The sequence below is a fragment of the Tetrao urogallus genome, assembly GCF_951394365.1.
Source record: "Tetrao urogallus genome assembly, chromosome: Z".
NCBI classification, from domain to species: Eukaryota; Metazoa; Chordata; class Aves; order Galliformes; family Phasianidae; genus Tetrao; species Tetrao urogallus.
Window position 1 is genome coordinate 64925760 of NC_136816.1, and position 21153 is coordinate 64946912.

Sequence of the window (21153 nt, forward strand, 5' to 3'; positions counted from 1 at the left end):
GTGAACCCCCCGGCGGCTCCGAGGCGCGGGGAGGGGGGTGAACCCTCTTCCTCCCGGCCCTCCTTCCTCCGCGGGCAGAAATCAGACACCGGGACGGCCCCGCGCAGCCCTTCTGGGGAGCGGCGCCGGAGTGCGGGCGGTGCCGGGAGGCCACTCCGCCGCTGCCCGGCCATGCCGCGGCCCGGCTGAGCGCAGCCCTCCCGCAACATGCCATGCGTCCCGCCTAGCTGGGCGGCGAGCGGCTCATTCTGGCTTCTCGTCCTTCACGTCCCGGCGCTGTGCGGGACGGCCGGGTCGCTTTTCCCCGACGGAAGGCAAGGTCAGTAAGACGCGGGCGGAGAGAGCTCCGAAGGGAAGGAGGGATGGAGGGAGGCGGCCGGGGCGGGTTGGTCCGCGTTTGCTGTTTTTCTGCTGTTACCCAGGCAGGAGAAACTGAAATACGCCGTACTCCGGCCCCGCCGTAGTTCTGTCGGCGCTGCGCTGTTGCGGAGCGTGAGCTCCGGGCGCTGCCCGTGCGGTGCTGCCGGGGCTGCCGCGAGACTTTGAATTAAACTTTTTCAGGGTAAAGCACAGCTCTCACAGCTTCCTGTTGCTTTTTGGAAGTCATTGAGTTGTGCTATGTAGATAAAGACATTGCTGCATCCCATGTTTTGCTCATGTTCCTCGTTAGGAATCATCTCCTAATTAACAGTGTCATCTCTTACTACTAAACTGAAAGAGATTTCTGATTATTTTTATCACTTCTGTACTGCAGCAGCTTGGATTGGTGTTAATAGGATATAGCCTGGCTTTGTTAGGACAATTTACAGAAGTTTTGCTCCTCCAGATGGGGAAAAAAAAAAAAAAAAAGCAACCAAGTATTAATCCCATACATTTGCAGAGTAAGCCTTATCATCAGAGGCTGAATGGCCGAATACAAGTATCCTGCACCCGCAGCTCACCAGGTACCAACTCCTTCAACCTAAGTCTTGTTCAGGATGAGAGGTTATGGGCTCATGTTGTGCCAGTAGGGGGGAAGGGGGAGGGCAGGGGGGTTTAGATTGGATGTTAGGAAATACTTTGCCTTGGAACAGGCTGCCCAGGGAGGTGATGGTCTCACCATCCCTGGGTGTGTTCAAAAACTATGTGGCATTTGGGGACGTGGTTTAGAGGGTGTTCTGGTGATGAGCTGGTCATTGGACTTCGTGATACTACCTGTCTTTCCAGCCTTAATGATTCTATGGTTCTTTATGCACTGAGGACAGTAGGTTAAGGCTGAGCATTTGTGTACTAGAGAAGCCTCTTGCTGAACGCTACCCTGGCCTGATTTCCACAGGTGGCTTAACTTTACCATATCCATTTACAGCTGCTGGACATCTAGGGTAGCATAACTTAGGAATTCTGTACTGTTTCCAGTTTAAGGAGAGCTGAGAGAAGAGGAAAGTCATTAGCTGGAAAACTCTGCCAAGTCATCAAAATCTTGAAAGAGTAGGAGAAAATTTTGTTTTCTGAAAGTCCCCCTGATCAAATCAACACCTGTGGTGCTGTCAGCAGACGAGTGTGAGCACGGAGAAGGTCTTCTGTGTCCCTCAGAGATGTTGGAAGGAAATGGTTGTTAAATAAACTTTTTGGAAAGTGAGCAACAGTTATCCTGAAGTTAGTTTCTGTTGAATTCACTTACACTGATTGAATACAATCATTTCTGTCCCTCAGGAAAGACAGGGGTAGCTCCATTTGCACTTGGCAGCTGTTTATTTCCCAGATATTTAGAAATGGATATAGAATTATCTTCACTTATAGGCATTGAATGCTAAAATTTAATAAACTCTGCATAAAGGGACAGTTCAAAATATTATTCTTTTCCTGAGGAAGACAGAGTGCAGATGGAGGTAAGAGTGAAGCGTGCGACATCTAGGACTGAAACAGCATAGCTGTTAGATGTGTATTTTCACTTGGCATCCATGGTGTGACTGATCAGACAATTAATGTTGCTACGTGACCAAGGGCTCCCTGGATGGCTGTTCTCCAGGATGGGTCTTTTCGTAGGAGGGGTATTTCCTGCGTGCACAGCCTTTCTCTGGCTCAGGGAGTCTCCTGCCAGAGATGAGCAACATTATTTCCTATCCCAGGGGATCAGATGGTTTGAGGGGCAGATGCAGATGGGCTACAGAGATGAAGATGAGTCAATGCAAGTGATGATGTGTCACATTTTAAAGGAATGTTTTCAGAAGAACGTATTTTCCCCCTAAAATAAATCGTACATTTTCTGTCCCATGTGACAGACAGTGACTGTTTTTTTTTTTTTCTTCCCCTGTTTATCTGCTCTCTGTACAGCAGTTCTTAATATAGGCAGTACTCTGCCACATGTTGCGAGTTTGAATCCACACAGGAGTAGAATGGACAGCAGTAGTTTTAAGTACTGTCAGATGTTTTTCAAGTCACAGAAATTGCAGGGTCTGTAGGGAGGGTTCCACAAATGATTTAATCAATTCTTAGTTTTCTTATGCAAGCCCAATGGGCCTGGGGCTGGTTAGTTTCTCTATCTGAAATGACCCTTGCATGCACTGTGGTATCAAGGCAAAGAGCTGATTGAACATGTATGACCTGCTTAATGTGATGCTGTGGTACTGCTTAGGGCAATGATGCCAGCCAGCATGCCCAAATGGCAATTGTGGGAATACAAAATGTTCTCCACACTGGTGCTACCTAAGCCTAAATGGAGATCTTCCATTTCCTGGCCTGCAGATCCTGAGCGGGCTACTTGGTGGGACAGACTTCTCTGGAGGGCAAGGAAGGCATGCCAGCCGTGAGGCTCATCTGTGGTCCTGGGATAATTTCCCTCTGTTCATGTTTGCTGGCAGTAGGTTTTGTGGGAGCCCATAATGCTTTAATTGAGAAGGAAGTTTCAGGAAGTCAGCGTTGAAGAATTACAGCCCTTATTCTACTGAGGTGAGGACTGCATGTGTGAAGTTATTCTCTCAGTTGCTGCTTCCTTTTCATTGTTATTCTTTCCCAGAAGAGCAGAAAGGCATTATCAAAATTGTGTCTCCTATCTTTGTTTAAGACTTGTCTCCAGCTAGAGAGTTTGAGTGGTTTGCCTCAGCATGGAGCTTAGTAAGTTGTTCTAATATTGATAGGTTTGCCTTTGCTAACATTGATAATGATTACTTGCAGAAATACCTTTCGCCTCATCTTGTTAAGCTTTATTGTGTTGTAATCTTATTCCCTATGGTCTTTTGCAGACTTTTAAATAATTCATTTCTGTGGTTATATTATTGTATAATATTATTTCAGCATAATTTCACTCTCCAGTGACTAACATTCGGAGATGAGTATTGAAAGAGTGGATGAAAGAAGTTAGACTTCTCTGCTTTGATAACCTTGTTGGCAACAGATGCTTAAGCATTATTTCTAGTTTTTCTGACAATGTCTAAATTGCCCTAGCATCTGCACAGTAATTTCTATAGCAATGAAATAAGAAACTTCATTAAACACTTAAACAAAGTCCAAAACTGCAAGTCTTTGGTCTTGAATGGAGCTTAACAGTTGAGCCACAACAAATTAAGGTCAAGTCATCATTCCATGAATTGGGCTGAAAAGCAGGCAAATGGGAGCTTGATCTTCCAGGATACTCTATTCACCCTGCCTTTGATTGCACAGTGTAAGGCATGGAGGAAAATACACAGGAATTTTGTAACATCTTCTGCAGGCAAGGTGTGTTTTGGGGTTTCTTCTCTTTTCCTGGTGCCCATTCTTCCATTGCACTGGACTGTCATGAAGGGAGGGGGACCCCAGGATAGTTTCAGCTGCTAAATTGCCAAGCAGCAGACACTTGCTTTGCTGTCAACAGGCTGTGTAAACTCTGGATAGGAGTGTGTGGGTTGAGTTTTCAGCCTCTCATTTCCCACAGCGCTGATGCAGAAAAGGGCAGGAAGCATCTCTCAGAATTTGTTATTGGAATGAGTCTCCCCATTTGTGATACCTGCAGCTATGAAGATTAAGAGCCCACTGCTGTGGTTTTCCTTGCAAGGCACAAAGTTCCTGTAGGCTGCTGGTATGACTTGCACTAAAAAAAATATATTGTCTATTGTGTAGAAGAGCGATGAGCTTGTTTCTGAAATAGAAGATGCTACTGAGTAAAGACATATTGCCCTCATAGTTTTATGTATGTGCTGAGAAGTCTGGTGTGTATTTTTCATTTTGTCTGTGTGTATGCATGTATGTTTCGGTTTTCAATTGGGAGTATTTCAGTGCATGTGTCTTGAGTGCACATGGCCTAAGGAAATATGAGCAGTCATGTCCCAGCTGCAGCTAGTGGGGATGAAGGAGATATCTTCCTTTCCAAAGGCAATGAATCCAGACAGCAATTTGTCTAGGCATGATTTAGCCTATGAAGCTTTGAAAGTGTAGTCAGTGGAAAGAGAAGTGTATCTAGAAGTGTTATCTTAGCAGTCCTAGGGAGGAATATGCGGCTCTGGAAATTTATGAAGCAGGTTAATTATTTTGTTAATTGGTTTAATGTAATTTTTGTAATTTTAATATGGTTAATTAATTAATAATTGGTTTAATGTAATTTTTGTAATTTGTAAAAAAAATGTAATTTTTGTAAATTTTGTAATTTTGTTAATTGGTTTAATAAATGAGATTCACTTTGTGAATGAGTGATTGAGAAAGGAGGAATTGAAGTAATGTGCATCCTCACAATTTCTTTTTGATGTTCAGCCTGTGATTTCTTGGGCTGAAGTCAGTTATGCCAGCTGAAGATCCTTCTTTTAGTTTACGAGTTCTTATGATTACAATTTACATAGTTTTATTATTTGCTTGGGACTTTTAAGGTTTAAACTAATTAAAAAAAACAAACAAAACACCACAGCAAGAAGTCAGAAACAGCTGTACTGTATCGTAGCAAGGGACAAGAAAGCCAGTGATGTTTTTCTCTGCTGGTTCCTGATTTCTTCTTCTGGATCCTGATAAGCTGTCTTATCCAGTCTTATCGTGGTTGGCAATCCTCATGCAAAACTGCATAGTTACTTCATTCTCCTTCAAATCCTTTAAAATTCCTTCTTCTGCTGCAGCATCTGCCAAGGCTGAGGCTACTGATGTTCTTGCTGTTCCTGTAGTCCATAAAACCACTTAGTAGCGTTTTCTTTTATTTTTCCTAATTTATAAGGCTTTATAAGGCTCCTACTTAAGGTGGACAGGTTTCTGAATGTGTGGACACCATCTCCTTGATCAGAGCCTTTTGTGATGGGTATGCAAGATACAGAGTGTCAGCTCTTGTGCAGTATGGCATGGTGGACCGCTGTCACTCTTGAGTTTTTCTTTAAACCACGTGATCTCTGAACAGGATTGCATTTACCGATTTTGCTTCTTTGTTTTTTCACATTCATTTCAGGGCAATTTATCAAGACACTGCAAGAATACGAAGTGGTAGATCCAGCAAGAGTAGATGCAAATGGGCATTTTGTTTCTTTTAATTTACACCATCACATCTCAAACACAAGAAAGAAGAGAGATATCGACAAAAAAGAGAATGCAATATATTATAAAATTAACCACAAGGAGAAGGATCTGTTTTTCAACTTGACTATCCACATGGGATTTCTTTCCCACAACTACGTAGTAGAGAGGAGACATGGCAACCACAGTCGTGCGAAGATTGCAATGCACTCAGGAGTTCCTTGCCACTTTATTGGCACAGTATTGCAAGCAGGTTCAGGGAGTGGAACAGCAGCAATCAGCACTTGCAATGGCTTGGTAAGTGATGTGGGGTTCTGGGCTAATTCTGGTGTCACTGGAACTAAGTGGAGCATTTATGAATGTGTGTGAACTTAAAAACTGGATGAACCTATCCAAAACTTTAGTGACACAATTCTCTAGAAGAGTCAATTCAGTGTTTTGAGTGCAATTCCTGAAAAAGAGAAACAGGAGGTCACAAGCTAAAGCTGAGGACCCTTGGGGTTTACTATGAAAACTTTACTTTTACTGTTTTTTTTTCCTCCAGTGCTTTGAAATTTTTGCTATTATTTGAAGCTTTTTAGCTATTATTTGTTTTTCCACTACTCATTGTTTTGAGCCTGTTAGTAGTTGAAGTGCCTTTGCTGTGCACCTGGAATGCTATTCTTCCAAAAGGACTGTAGCTCAAGTGCACCAGAATTTCTTTACAAACTGAATCAGCAGGTGGTAGCTGGGATAGATGGAAGAGCTGTATTATAACTTCAAAAATAAATGTTTGGTTAGATGAAACCTTAGCCAGGGCTTTAAATTCAAACCTGAATCAAACATAGGCATCCTTCATTCAAAGGAATACTTCCAAGTCTAGAGCTTGAAGCTTTTTTATTTCTCAGTAAGCTGTGGATCAAAGTGAGATAAGGAAGTGGAATCCTTGATTTTGTTGTGCTTTGTTTTTTATCAGTACTGTAGCTAAGGTTTCTAGTTCAAGAGAAAGAGGCTGTATGTATCTTGTGGAGGGGAATAGGAGACAAAGTGCCTGGATATGAATAAGGTGATATTTTAGGGAGCTCTTTAAAATGGCACATAGAGTGTGAGAGGTAAAATGCAAAGGGCTCTTAGAATATGCAAGCAGAGTGGAGTATACAGGCAGTATGTGCAGCCTGCATGTGCTTTAAAGCCTTGATCCTAGTGTGATAATTGACAGTAGTTTAAAGTGGATAGAGCAGCACATTGACCCCTCTTGACCAATGCATCTTGGCCTGCAACAGGCTAAGGAATGGTGATTCACACTTAAGCCTGAATTCCTCAGCAAGGAGTCTGTAAAGTATATCTGTTCCTTGCCAACCTATTAGTATCCAAGTGAATTCCTTTCTGTTGGACTATTACTTGGTCAGTCCCAGCAGGAATGGAGATCAGGAATCTCCTTGGAAATTTTTCCAGTGGGGATCAATTTATGAAAACCCCTCTGAATCTCCTTATGGTTGAAGGGTCTCTAAGGTAAAGATGGTATGAAGATAAGATTAGTTTCCTTGATTAATTTGTCACGTGCTTTGCTGAAACATCTTGGTTAGTCATCGTTAGAATGAAAATTTGAAAATGAAACAGTAGAACTTCATTATGCCTTCTGAAGTATTTTATCCACAGCAAGGATTTAGAGAATAATTTCTTTAATTAAATCATAAAGTCAGCCTGATATGGTTGCAGTTACAAACTTTTTTGAGGTTTGCTTTGATTTGAGGTTTTTCAAAGCAGTTGGCTAGTAGACAGGCCAGGGGATTTTTGACAAAGCACCTTATCCAAAAAACAGTCTCTTTTTTTTTTTTTTTTTCAAAACTAAAACTTTGAAGACACAGAATCATAAATTAATTCAGATTGCAAGTGGCCTTAGGGGAAAACCACTATAGCTTTGATGGGGTGATTTATGAAGTTTGAAAATCTCTATTCTGAAGAAGTTTCAGTAGGATTTGGGTCTGAATCTCTTAATACCCGCAAGCACCACAAGCAGAGGAATGTAGTTTTTCTTGTCTTTCCCTGATTCTTCATAAGAGACTACATCACATGAAAACATACTAATCCTTTTTTATCAGCATTGAGAAATTGTCATGGTTTTATGATTACTGTTACAGATATTCCGCATCATAGCAGCATGTAGTAGACTGGGAGTTAAAGAGTTAATGCTCCAATTCTCCAGATCACTTTTCATTTCCGTTTCTGTTCAGAGGGAAAGATAAAACTGTTTGCAAATCACAAGGCATGCCTCTTCCCCTCTTTCTTCCCCCCCCTTTTTTTCCCCTTTTGCTGCTCATCTCTGCAGTGTATTTGCTCCCTAGCCATCTCGCTTCAGCATTAAAGTAAGGCCTTTGGTTTTTGGCACTCGCTCATTTTATTTGATTTATTAGCTCCAATTCCATTTTATTATATTGTGTTACCTTGCATTCCAATGTAGTAATTAATAAATTAACTTTCCTCCTCAGATTGTTGCCACTGTCTTGTTTGAGGTCCATCTCCGTTCCCTTTCTCTCCTTTCCACTTCCCTCTTTACTGGGGAATGAGTCCATGGGTACCCCTGCCCCATTAGTCTCAGAACCGAGCCCAAACAGCCCAGGAACCATTAACAGAAGTACAATTTCATTTTCAGGATGAAAACCTGAGATTTCTGAGCTGTTTGTGATGCCCTTCTTCCTCATGAGCTAATGGATAATTTTTTTCTGTCCTAGAGCTCCTAGATTTTGCTCTTCAGCACCATATCTATTTCTGCTTTTTTTTCTTTTTCCCTTTGTTTTTTCTTCTCCTAACTAGGAGATACTGTGTTTTTCCACTAAAAATACATTTTCTGTTTATTCTTATGAGGGAGGGAGAACTGACAATAGATAAACACCATAGTATGGTTAAACATTGCTTGAGAAACTAGAAAACTATCCCTTGAGGAGAAATGGTAAGCTTATTTACTGTAGGAATTCTGAAACAACTTGGTAAGAATAATATTACATTGGACAAGTTGATAAGTGTCTCCAGTGCTGAGATGTGAAGAAGGACAAGATGACAAAACAGTGTGGTTGGAAGATAGCTGCTTCCCAGAGTGTGATTAGGCAGCAATAACTGCTGTGGGTATCCAGTACCATTCATGGGTAGGATCAGGCTCAGATTCAGCACCTCAGCTCACCACAGAAAACTGATTTCTGTTTTCTACCTCCCTTTTGCTTTTACTTTGATATATACTATTATTTCCAAGGCTGTGCTGTTATGAGCATCACTCATACAATGATTATATAACTCTTATTTGTAACATATATCATAATCAAATTTTCTCTTGAATAAACCATGTAAATGGACTGAACAACTGGAGTTTTCATTGGAGCTTCTAAGTCGCATTAACAAGTATGAGGCCCCATCTGGAGTACTATGTCCAGGCCTGGAGTCCCCAGTGCAAGAAAGATGCAGAGCTTTTATAGTGGGTCTAAGGAGGGCCACTAATATGATCAGAGGGCTGGAGCACCTCTCCTGTGATGAAAAGCTGTGGGAGCTGGGATTGTTTCGCTTGGAGAAGTCACCAGGGAGACCTCATTGATATCTTCCCATACATGAAAGAATCTTACAAGCAGGATAGGGACCCGATTTTTACACAGGTAGTGATAGGACAAGGGGGGATGGAATTAAAATGAAAGAGGTGAGGTTTAGGATAGATGTTAGGAAGTAATTTTTCACTCAAAGGCTGGTAAGACACTGGCACAGGCTGCCCAGAGAAGTTGTGGTTGCCCCTCTTTGGAAACATTCAAGGCTGGACTTGATGGGGTCTGGGCCTTCTGATCTAGTGAATGGCAATCCTGCCCATGACAGGGGCATTGGAGCTCGGTGATCTTGGAGGTCCCTTTCAACCCAAGCTGTTCTATGACTCTGTAAACTAATGATTGAGAAAGAGAAGCAATGTTTTCAAAACATGGGGAAAGCCTTTGCTCCTGATATCAGTCAATATGGTGCTTTTTGGCTTGGGAATCATCATACTTGTGGCACGTGGGAGGAGAGCAGATACGAAATCTCTTTGGTACGGGAAAGTTGGCAAAGAGAAAGTAAAGGGAGGAAACGTTTCTGTTCTTGTCCCACTGTAGAAATAACATTTGGACAAGTCTTGGCATGCCATATAGGACACACTTCTAATAATGCTGTGTTTTCATGATGCCTTTCAGCAAAACATCACAATGAATTTTTCCCAACACTAATGCCTTAATTCTCAATTGTGTGTTATTCCTTGTGTAGCAGTTCAGGTTTGTGTGAGCCTAGCCTCTTACTGGGAATGGGAGGGAACAAAGCTCAGAAATAGAGTGAATGAATCCTGAGTTCATGCACTGAGTCCTATAGGGCAGTTAATTTTTCTCTGGTAATCTATCCTCTTCATTAGGAACAAGGCCCTCTTTTATTCATCAATATCTCAGTCACTGTTTATAGGATTTTTAGTTGACAGCATCATAAAGGCTTTGTTTCCTTGACCATTATTGTCAGCAGACAGTTGCTGTTGGACATCTGGTGATGTTTTAATCTTCAAAGACTCTTTAAACATTATCATGGAAATGGAAGAGCAGTAGAAGAACATTAGCATGGAAATTAAAAATGGTCTGTACCTTGTACCTGGTAAACTCTTGGGCCTTGCGTGACATTGAGTAGGTCAGCAGGTTGCCTCTGTCCTGATGGACGTGATTGTTTACCAGAAGTGCTGCTGCTGTTTGCTGCCCAGGCAACAGCAATGCTGTACAAAGTCACGAAGTACTGTTTGCTTGTTTATTCCTCCTCCTGCCTCCTCCAAATCAGTACACAGCTTTTCCTTGGCAGTGGTGAGCAAGCAAACCAGATCTCTTGGCTGTACAGAATTAGGTCAAGTCTGCTGCTTGTGCTCAGGAATTTTAAGATTTTCTCCAGCTCAGTTCTTCCTTCTGTGCCCAGCCACAGACAGGACAGTCACCTGTTATCTCTTCTTGATGGCTGTATGACAGCTTTTCTTTATATGGAAGCTGGTGGGAGCTGCCAAGCAGGTCCTCTCTCTGCAGACTGGTGCATGCCCAGATGCTTGCAGCAAGCTTTTCATTGAAAAGCAGAGCTGTGTTGAGTTCTGCTCATGTGAAACTGTTCTTATTGTGGCATAGCGCCATATATGAGACCTGAAAACAAAATCTAGCACTTACGGAGTGTCACCTTACTTCTTAATCTCCATTCATCAGTATCATTTTCTCTTTCAGTCTTGCTTCAATTTTGAGAAATGCAGCGTGATCACTTTCCCCTATATCCCAGGCAGTTTTTCTACTTAGTGTGAGATACCTTTTCCATGTTGATCTTCAGAGTATCATCTTTGCCCCACGTTGAACTGTCCTGAGCAGATACTGTAACAGCATTGCACTGATAGTGTGTTGTGCAAGATTAGTTTGATACCACTATTCTAGACTTTCCCACTCTTGTGGATGTAGAAAGCTTGCACCTGGTTGACAGATTTTGCGAAGGTAGTGTTTTCCTTAGAAAAGATTAGGAAGTAAAGAAATCCCTAGAACACTTTAATAATATTTTGTCTTAAAGTAATAGACAAAATACATCACTAAGCTTCTAACCACCTCTACATCTTTCAGTTTGTGAGGCTTGTTCATTGGGAAGAATGTGCTTGTTAACTTACTAAGGGTAGCTCTACAGCCTTGCAAAACTCCTGTTGGGCAAATTTTGCTTCTTTAGCCCAGAAAAATGGCAATATCTTTCTATTCCACTGTAGTATACTTGTGGCCAATAAAACTGTTTCTCTTGAAGAGCAAGTGGATTTTGATCATCACAAGTGGATAGATTTTTGGCAGTACAGATGTACACTTCTGGAAAGATCACATTTCGTTTTTTCTTAAGTTACTCTTATGAACATATGAATTTTGATTCAGCACTGTTCCGTCACATGCAACTATACAGCCCCATAACACCCCCATATTCGAAAAAACATGGAGTTTTGATGGTTCCTATCTTAGGAGGTGCTGATGGTAATGAATTGAAGCATATTACTGCTGTGCTACCTCAACAAGGAAGCTCCATTCCAATCTCCATGTCCTTCAAGATAAGTACACAAATATTTTTCCAGGGGTCTCTTCCCTTTCTCTCATTCCTCTTGCTTTAAGGGCATCTGTCACTTCTTTCTTTGCTGTTCTCCAGCCTTATAGTATTTGGTGAATGGTGCTTGTGGTGAGAAGTGTGGCAGGTGACCTATTCGCTAGCTATACCTCTTTATTTAGATGTCAGTGAAATCTCTGCAGCATCCTCTTTTGCCCACACACTGGAGCTAAAAAGTATGAATGAGCAGTCTGGAGAGTGCCAGGCATGAAAGTGATCTGCCTACCTTTTTTTCCCTAGGGGATGGGGATTTCTCCATGCCCAGATATAATGAAGTTTGTGAAGTCTGAATGTTGCAACTTGGCTTATTTTGCCATGTGTAAAGAGGGAAAAACCTACTCGGTAACTCCCAACTCTCTTTAATATCTATTGCACATTTCTTATTTGGGCAATAGTATGAAGCATTCTGGAAATGGAATGTGGAAAAAAGTCACACAGGAAATCCAGTATTCCCTGGGCATCTGTCCTATGTCATGCTTTGTTTTCCACCCTTTTGTATGTAATAATATCTGGATATTCTCCTTGCTTGGGGTTGTGTTGTGGGTTGTTTTTTGTTTTGTTTTTAAATTTTCCTATGAGAAACATTCAGAAGTAGGGTATGTTGTGGGTGGTGCTTTCTTTTTGTTAAACAGATAAATCATTCAAATTTGCAATAGCGTTTACTTCAGTACTTCAACATCATCCCCTTTCTTTGTGTGTGAAATCCAACTTCATCCATCTGCCAGCTCCCTTCCCCCCACTCTTTTGTCTGCAAAAATACTCTAATTGACAGGTCAAATGAATCTCATCCGTGATCTCAATACATGAGAATCCAGCTGTGTCGGTGGCTCCTGGTCCTGGCCTTGTCACCTTCGACCAATGTGAAGTTGCTGCCCTGGAAACTGTGTTTGGCTGCTGCTTTTACAGTGTTGTTACCTATCAGTGAATCTGTCATTGACTGGCTAAGTTAAAGCACAAATTAGTTGCTAGTAACAGGTTTGAATGGAGTGCCCAGGATTAGACTGCCTTGCTCCTCCAAGATGTCTTTCTTCTGTATTTTCAGAAAAAAAGTTATTTATTGTGCAGTTTTAAGAAATCTTATTCTGTTATTTTTAACTCTGTGGCTACTAGCTACATGATCTAGAATATCATTATGAAACTGTGCTTTCCAATCACGCTTCTGGTTTCCGTGAGTCTATCTAATGAATTGTCTGTGTGTGTATTTGTGTGGTTTCATGTATTTTGTTGATTTTTTTTCCCCCCTGAAAATCTCCACTCATGATTTCATGTGTGGTGTTCCTAATAAAAAGCTTATAATTCACTTAGGGGAAGCTGTCGGTGTGTGACTTTAGACTACAGGTTCGTAACCTAGCAGTAAAAAATACGCTTAATGCCTTTTTCTACTTGATTTTGTAATGCTATGAGGTTTGTAAGATTATCTGTTCTCTATTTTAGTATCTTTGCAAGTTTTCTGGCCAAACAGACTGATCTGTAAGAGAAGTAGAGGAATCAGATATTAAGTTCTCACAAATTTTGCTGGTACAGATGGGATCTTTTGATAAATGAAATGACTGATAAACATACAATGGTTGACCAATGACTCAGCAGAACTATAACTTGCTGCTGAGGATGGCACAGTGCTACCTGTGGCCCAACTGAAAGTGAGGAGGGCTGGAAGAGGCGATTCAAGAGAGACTATTAAAAAAAGCTTTAAGAAGGGAACTGGAGCATGTGGGAAGCAAATCTGTGGAGAAACCAGGTTTTGATTGTTCTGCTGTCTGTATAATTTTTTCTTAATCCATTTTCATGATGCTGAAAGGAAGCTTGCAGATTAACAGAGTTGTTTTCCTCGGTTGCCATATGAACAATGTGCTGTACCTGCTGCCCATCATAGCTTATGCATTGTATGTAATCACTGATGATGAGCATAAGGGGAGGAACTCATGCTTTCCTACATGCCCAGTGATGCATTTAATGTGACATTAATAAGGACAAATCTCACCAATTGTATGCCCTTTTTTTTCCTAGCTGTTCAAAAGAAAAACAAAAGTACCATGAGAAGTTTGTCTTGCTCCTGTTCTGAGCAGATAAACAGTGGCAGTAAGTTAGGTGGTAAACAGCCATAGGAATTATAAACAACAGAGCAAAATACATTGTCTCCACTGCTAGCATTTAGAGGATAAATGACTGTGTTGCAGCTCCATGAGCATGGCTTCTTCTGGAGAGCAGGCCCTGCTGCCTCAGTTTGTCTGCTGGAGATGAGCAGCTGCAGGCCCTGAGGTGGGTCAGTAACAGTGGGCTATTATATGTATATAAGGTTTATTATATATATATACATCAGATGCACACATAAATGTGTATGTAGCTCTGTCTCGTGCTTTTGCATTAGGAAGACTTCTGTGCTGTTCTATGTATTGGTTATTATTGAGTCATGCCCAAATATACTGGGTTTCTCTAGCAGCTGAGGACTTTCCCAACCCATTTTTAAATTGAAACAGATTTCAAGTAGTCACTAATTTAGGATGGGATAATTATGTGCTTTATGTATACGCTGGCTCCCTACCATGCTCTGGTTAGAGACTGATCTGAAATTGCAAGTTCAAAAATAACTAATTAAGTAATAATAATAATACTAATCTGGTCGTGTTGTCAAAGCAGTGGCTATGTTTAAATACATTCAGTTGTTTTCCAAGTTGCTCTGCTGGCAAGCAGAATGTTCCTGGTGAAACTGCTTAGGCTTCTGGATGCCTGTAAATGCTAACAGTAGACCTAAATCTGCTGTATGCTTATGCAAATAAGTACATATGTATTCATATTTTAAATATATACATATACTGCTTGATTAGAGCTCAATTATCTGTTTAATTTGATGCAATATTTATGGATTTGACTCATTTCCTTGTCTAGAACCATCATGGACCAAATCTGCTAAAAGCAAAAGCACGGAGGCTGTTGGTAGGGCAAAAAAAAAGGTCTGTTTCACCCTCTATCTAACAATGTTTGCAAGTAAATATCTGGGGAAGAGTAAGATGAGAGTAGTGGGACATTTCCATTATGTTCATCTTTGCTTCTGTTTTCAGCTTTTATCAGACTTCTTGATATATTTCTTGCATGTTTTCATTCATGAATCTCCTAAAAGATTCATCTTTCAGGTACTTTCTTGGACTCCCCTGCACATTTAAAATGGTATAAAAGATATAACTTCTTTTGTTTTTACCAAGCTTTCTGTCAGCTTCCTTTTAATGCCTTCTGAAATTACTGTTTTAGGGGACAGAATGAACGATCAAACGATTACAATGGCTTTGATGGTTTTATTCAGTGGCACAGTATATTTTGTATAACCCTTTTGTTTTCAGGTGATTCTGAACACCCAATACTTCTATTTTGGTAGCTGTCAAGCTGCTGTATACAAGCAGCTTTTGCTATGAAGATGTCAGCTTGGGTTCCTGTTTCTCCAGAGCAGCAGGCAAGTCAGAGCCCATTTCTTAAGATGCACAGATGAGATTGTTTCTCTGCTGCCTTTACCCCTTTGCCATGCCGTAATGTACCACTTTTCATCAGTCTATAGTGAATTCGTACCTTTGTGCTTTGCCTTCTTGGTGAATTGTCATGAATGCTCACCACCTCCTGGGCAGCTATGTCTGCAACTTGTTATCTGTAGCTACAGGAGTATTTGGAGATTAAAATGTGAGTTGTTGCTTGTCTTTGCATAGATCGTGTTTCTGAGCTCAACTTGTCAGAGGTTTTGTTACAGATTTCTTTCCAGTCGGCAGTTCACTATCACAGGAGACAGTAAAATGCAAAGGAAAGGCATGATAGAACTATATTAGATCCTGTGTAACAGACTCTAATTTTTAATCCAAAATGTAAATGCAAGGAAAGTTGCCATGAAGAAGGAGATCTACTTTTGGTTCCTTTGCAACATCATTACATGTCCATAGCTCTGGAGCTTAATGTAACTTAATAGTACAAGCAGATATTTTTCTTCATTCTTGTTACCTGTGGTTTATGCCTTCATTTTCTATTCCCCCAAATATTCTCTGAGTTTGAGTTTATTAAAGAAATGAATCAAGATCTAGCCAGGTCCACTGTCTTTATGATTAGATCAGATCAAGCGAGTAGTGGATTAGGTATTAGGGGACAAAGCTTGTTTGCTTTTGGAAAAAACAATTTCTAAGTAATTTATTTTCCTCTTGCAGCAAATTCTTTGTTAGAAATTAACATGCTTCTACATTTGCAAGAGGAAATATAAATAATTTGTATTACTATAAGAACTCACTAGGAGGATTTGTGAAGCAGAAGTAATATTGGAGGTAGTTTTTAACTGTTACTGAACTGTTACATTGCAGTTCATGGACACTATTTGAGAGAAGTCTCTACCAAAAATTAGACTATCAGTGAACACTTCTAGTAACTTCAGATAACTACACATAATTTGCAGAGGTTTGTCACTGAACTCTGCTTTTTTTCCCCATGCTGCTTTTCCCACATCATATAACTTCAAATGAAAATTCAGTTACACCTAAAATTAAATTCTTATTTAGGATTTTGTCTCCTGGTATGTGGTTTTGGATACCTTCCTAAATAAAAGCTAACAAACCCACTATGTTTTGGACTTATGAAAAGTTTTGGAAAATTCTCCCAGCTTGCAGCTTGTTCGTCATATTCTTTTAGATTATCTCAATCTGCACTTTTTTTTTTTTTTTTTTTTTTCTTTTTTGGAGGAGAATGGGTGGGAACTGACAGAAAATATCCACAGCTTTAAAGTACTTGGAATTCAGAAATATAACAACAAATTGTTGTTCTCAACTCATAACCTTCATTAATCAATCCCTGAATGGGTGCTTGTTACTTTTGGGCCGGATGTGAAGGCAGACAAATTAAAAGAATTCTCTTTGAGCTGTATTTCTATCATGGAAATACAGAAAATCCTCCTTATTTCTATATCCAGTGTGGAAGAACAAATTATATTGCAGTGGTCCCAAGCAAAGGTGTCTGAGATCTTTGATGTTTTGAGTGTTACACTATTGCTTACGGTTTGTACAATTGCGTGTGTAGTTCCAAAAATTTTTACCTTTTTGCTTTCCCCTCAGGTCCTTCAAAAAGAAAACTTACGTAGGCGATTCTTTTCGGAATTGTCACTTGCTGGTAATGACATATTTTAATACACCAGAAACTTGTCAATCGTACATCATAGCTGCCTTAGACACTCTAGTAAGCAGTGCTGAAAGGCAGTATTTTTGCTGTGCTGCCCAGGTACTGGAGGGACTGTGTCTTGAGATATTAATAGTAGTAGCATCTGTGGAAGCTGCAGACTTAAAAACATTTAAATTTAAATTCAGTTTGGTGCTGTTAACTCCGCAGTAATCTCAGTACTGTGACTGCTCTGACTCTGCACAACTCTCTCAAATGCAGGCAGTTAAATGAAGGAAGAACTTTGATAAAAATGCTTGGCGGGTATAAAATGTCCTTCACTGCTCCTTTGTGTCTTATGTCATAGTGTGGAGCCTTTTCACAGAATCACAGAATTGTAGGGGTTGGAAGGGAGCTCCAGAGATCATCGTGTCCAACCCCCCTGCCAAAGCAGGTTCCCTACAGCAGGTCGCACAGGTAGGCATCCAGGCAGGTCTTGAACATCTCCAGAGAAGGAGACTCCACCACCTCCCTGGGCAGCCTGTTCCAGTGCTCCGTCACCTCACTGTAAAGAAGTTCTTGCGCATGTTTGTGCGGAACTTCCTATGCTGCAGTTTCCGTCCGTTTCCCCTTGTCCTGTCTCCACTCACCACTGAAAACAGTCTGGCCTCGCCATTCTGCCCCCCACACCTCAGATATTTATAGACCTGGATCAGGTCCCCTCTCAGTCTTCTTTTCTCCAGGCTGAACAGACCCAGTTCACTCAGCCTTTCTTCATAGGAGAGATGCTCCAGGCCCTTCACCATCTTTGTGGCCCTCCACTGGACTCTTTCCAAGAGATCCCTGTCTTTTTTGTACTGGGGAGCCCAGTAGTTTTTTGTGCAGGACATGAGTGCAATATGAGGCTGTAAGTTTTCGAATAATGACATTAAGTTGGGTATGGAAAAAGCAGGTGAGGAATGTGTATGAGAGCCCGAGGGTTGAGCAAGCACCTGCAGACATGACATGCCTGACTCTTGCAGTGCATGAGAGGACTGCATTTTTTTCATAACGTGATTTTTTTTTTTTTTTTTGTATGCCTTTTCTGTATGCCAATTGACACAAAAAAGAAGCACGTCTGAAGGAGTGCAATGTGATGGCAGGTGGCTGCCAGACTAACTGGGGTATGGTATAAAGTGAAGAAGAATGTAGAATAAAACCAATGAATCCCAGCACTTTGCCTCACAGAGGACAGCATTTGGATATCTGTGGGATGTGCAGGTTTCTGGTGTGTTGTTCCTTCAGGAAAGGGAAAATACAACATCTTGGAAGAGCTCCAAACTTGACTCAAGAATGCTCACAGTGAATCCTGTCCACTGATGCCTAGAGGAGATCTATTGTAGTAGTGCCTCTTTATCACTGCAATTAAAGTGATAGTGGCTTCACGTTGTGGTCAGTGGCTTTGTACTGAAGTGTCATATATAAAGGAGGAAAACATGAATGAAAGAAAACTGTTCATTGTAGCATCACCGAAATGTTTGCTTCCCCTTCTGCCTTGCCAGCTCTGCAGTATGGCATATTGTAGCAGCTGCCAGAATAAAATTACCCATGTAGTTGCTGCATTTCACCTGCACTGTGCTCTAGCTACTATGTCTTTCATCTGTGGCTCTATAATGTCAAGGAAGATTATCTGTATATTTTGTACTTATGGGTATTAAGCATGTAATATTTGCCCTTCTCAGTCTTTCTGCTGTGTTAAGCACACAAAACAAACAGGATGAGGAAACTGTGCTTGTCTTAATGAGGCATTGTAATTTCATATATTTCATATATATATATATATATATAAATATGTATATATATATATATATAATTCTTGAATAGGTAAGAATTTTGTGTTTCTGAATCTGCTGTGTTATTGCTTCTTTTTTTCACAGTGGACTGTCAGGTGTCATTCTGCTAGCTTAAAAAACATTTTTATATTGTGCCAAGTAAGATAATAAAGTACTAGATTTAATACTGGAACTCTTTAGATCTGTTGGAATTACATGCAGTAGTTTGTAGCTGTGAAGTTGTGCTCCAGCTTGTGGGCCTGATTTTTGTTTCTGTAGATCCATTCTATTATGGGTGCACATAATTTTCAAAAGGGAAAGTGCTTGATAATGATGAAGTCTCAAAAGGTGGTAGCTAGAGGGATAAGATAATTAAAAGCTATGGAGCTTTGTTTAATAAGTTTTTGGAAGCTCAATACAAATGACAATTCATAATTTTTGTTGTCTTATGTGAAAAAAAAAAGGAAAAAGAAGCTACTGGAAATAAAGATTTAGAATAAAAATAAGTGAACAGAAAACCAAATTTTTTCTTGAAAATGCAATGATTGCTGGTAAAGAAGGAATTAAAATTAACATTGGCAAAATGACAGGAAAAGTGGTTCTAAGCAAAAATTGTCTTGAAGAAAAACTTGTCAAAGGTGTAGAAATTGGGTGCTTTTTCAAAGTTTTCAGAATCATAAAGTATTCCAGTGATTTTTCTTTCAAGGTGTGAGTTTGGATGAGAGTAAAAGAAATGGTTGGAGGAGATAAGGCTGCAATAGAGGGACTGTGTTACTCAATGAAAAATGATATCTCACCAACTGTGAGGCACGATCTGTCACTTAAATTGACCTTGGAAGGTGGATAAATGTGAGACAATTAGTACGGCAATAAAGAAAATAGGTCAAATGTGGAATTGGTGGAGAAAAAGTTTACTCTGTATGTGATGAGGTCTTTGATTCCTTTATGGAAGATTGCCAGAATATCTTGAGGTCAGGGATTGTGTCATTTCATCCTCACATAGTTCTTATAGCCTTTCTGTAAGAGCATGGGTGTCTGAAGGGCTCTGTGCTGTAATTCATGTCTAGCCATTCTTGTGTTCCTGCAGCATGAGGAATTTAGCAGCTTTTCATCAAGCTAGAGTATTGTTGTAGCCTATCTTTTTGATAATCTGGAAACCCTAATCTTCAATGTTGAGTTGTGCATAGCGGAGAAAAAGCATCTGGCTGCCATGAGATTTCAGGATTTCTTTTGAGAACCAAGTCTTCCTGACTCTGTCTGCGATGTGATCTCTGGATGTCTTTTTTGTTTCTTTTACCTCAGATTTTTATCTGTGTTTAAGTCCTGTCCATGTTTATGATGATAACAGAATATTTGAACTGCGTTTTCTACATATTTTCATTTTTCATTTTCATTTTCTTCTTCATTTTCCTAATAAAGCACAACTGAAAGAAAACTGTTTTTTCCCCAACAGTTTTTTCAATTGTCCATTTTGAGTTGCTCAGTACTTTCTGACAGCTTTTGTTACGTAGTTTAATTAAAATAAAGCCTGGTAGCAAATATTTGGAAAAATAATGACAGGAATATTTAATGTTTCTTGTGTGACAGCACACAGAGAAAGCTACTGTTATTTCTTCTAAGTAGGATCACAGTCTCAACAGGTAGAAAAAGGATAAGTTAAAGCAGTACAGGTTTCTCCTCACACAGAGAAATGTATGGTTCTTTTCTGCTAGCAAAGCCACAGGGAGAGCATGCCATTTGTTTATCCAATTAAGTGTTCTCTATCAACTGAGGAAATGGATTTCACTTAGCTTTGGAGAGGCATTCAGAAGTCTGAGAATAGTAGTAATTTGGCAAAAAGATGCCAGGGAGAGCAATAAAACTTAAACATCCATTATCACTCCGAGGGGCAATCCAAATCTAAGGAGGGAACAAAACTGAGTGCAAATTAGCTGTGACTAACTGCAAAGCCCCTGCCTGTGTTAATTATTATTGTCTTCCAAGAAAAGGGCTGAAAGGGTATTAAGAACCAAACACACTGACTTCTTATCCAGGTGAACTTTTAAGGCTATCAAATTTGTGTTGTAGCAGTGCTCTGAGTGCTTTGCTTTTCATTAGAAAAGTGATCTCCAACTCTGTAGCACTATCATTTTGGTTATTCTTCTTTAGGGAAGATGGTAGAGCAGGTTTTGACATAGTTTTTCTTGTTATGCACATGAATGAGGCATTATATGGTGCCTGCTCCAATTAAATTATTATTGCAACGCTTCTCAAGAAAAGCACGCGACAAGCTCCTTGAATGACAGGTATATTAAGATGTAAACCAACCACCCTCTCTGTGTTCCACTTACTTATGGAGACCAAGGTTAGCAAAATTGAGTTGCATTTTTCACTCTTGGATAAGTGTTCTGTGTTTTTTCTGAAGAGTTTCTGTGCTTTGGAGTTTCTTAACTCTATGTTCTGGGGCTGCTTTTATTTATTTATTCATTTTTCTTAACAGTCTTGGAACAAAATTAAAGAATATTAATGAAGTTTATGTAAGACCCAAAGTGGGAAGATCTCATCAGTACAGAGATTAACTAGGATGCTGTTTTTCTAAAATAGATGGTGTCTGAACTGAAATTCTAAGGAGGAGAATTCAAGTGTCATAGCCTAGAGTGTTTAATCATAAATTTGAAAAATAACAGGAATT

At 40.2% G+C, this 21153-nt stretch overlaps 1 protein-coding gene across 1 annotated transcript in view; it reads left to right on the forward strand.

The window, feature by feature from the left end:
- Positions 1-207: 207 nt before the first annotated feature.
- The window catches only part of ADAMTS12 (ADAM metallopeptidase with thrombospondin type 1 motif 12), a gene marked incomplete at both ends in the record, with an annotated part of 174450 nt that continues 153504 nt past the window's right edge, over positions 208-21153 (forward strand). Inside the window, 2 exons of the mRNA XM_079548724.1 lie at positions 208-319; positions 5375-5736. Coding sequence (XP_079404850.1) covers positions 208-319; positions 5375-5736 — 474 coding nt within the window. The remainder of the gene's footprint in view (positions 320-5374; positions 5737-21153) is intronic.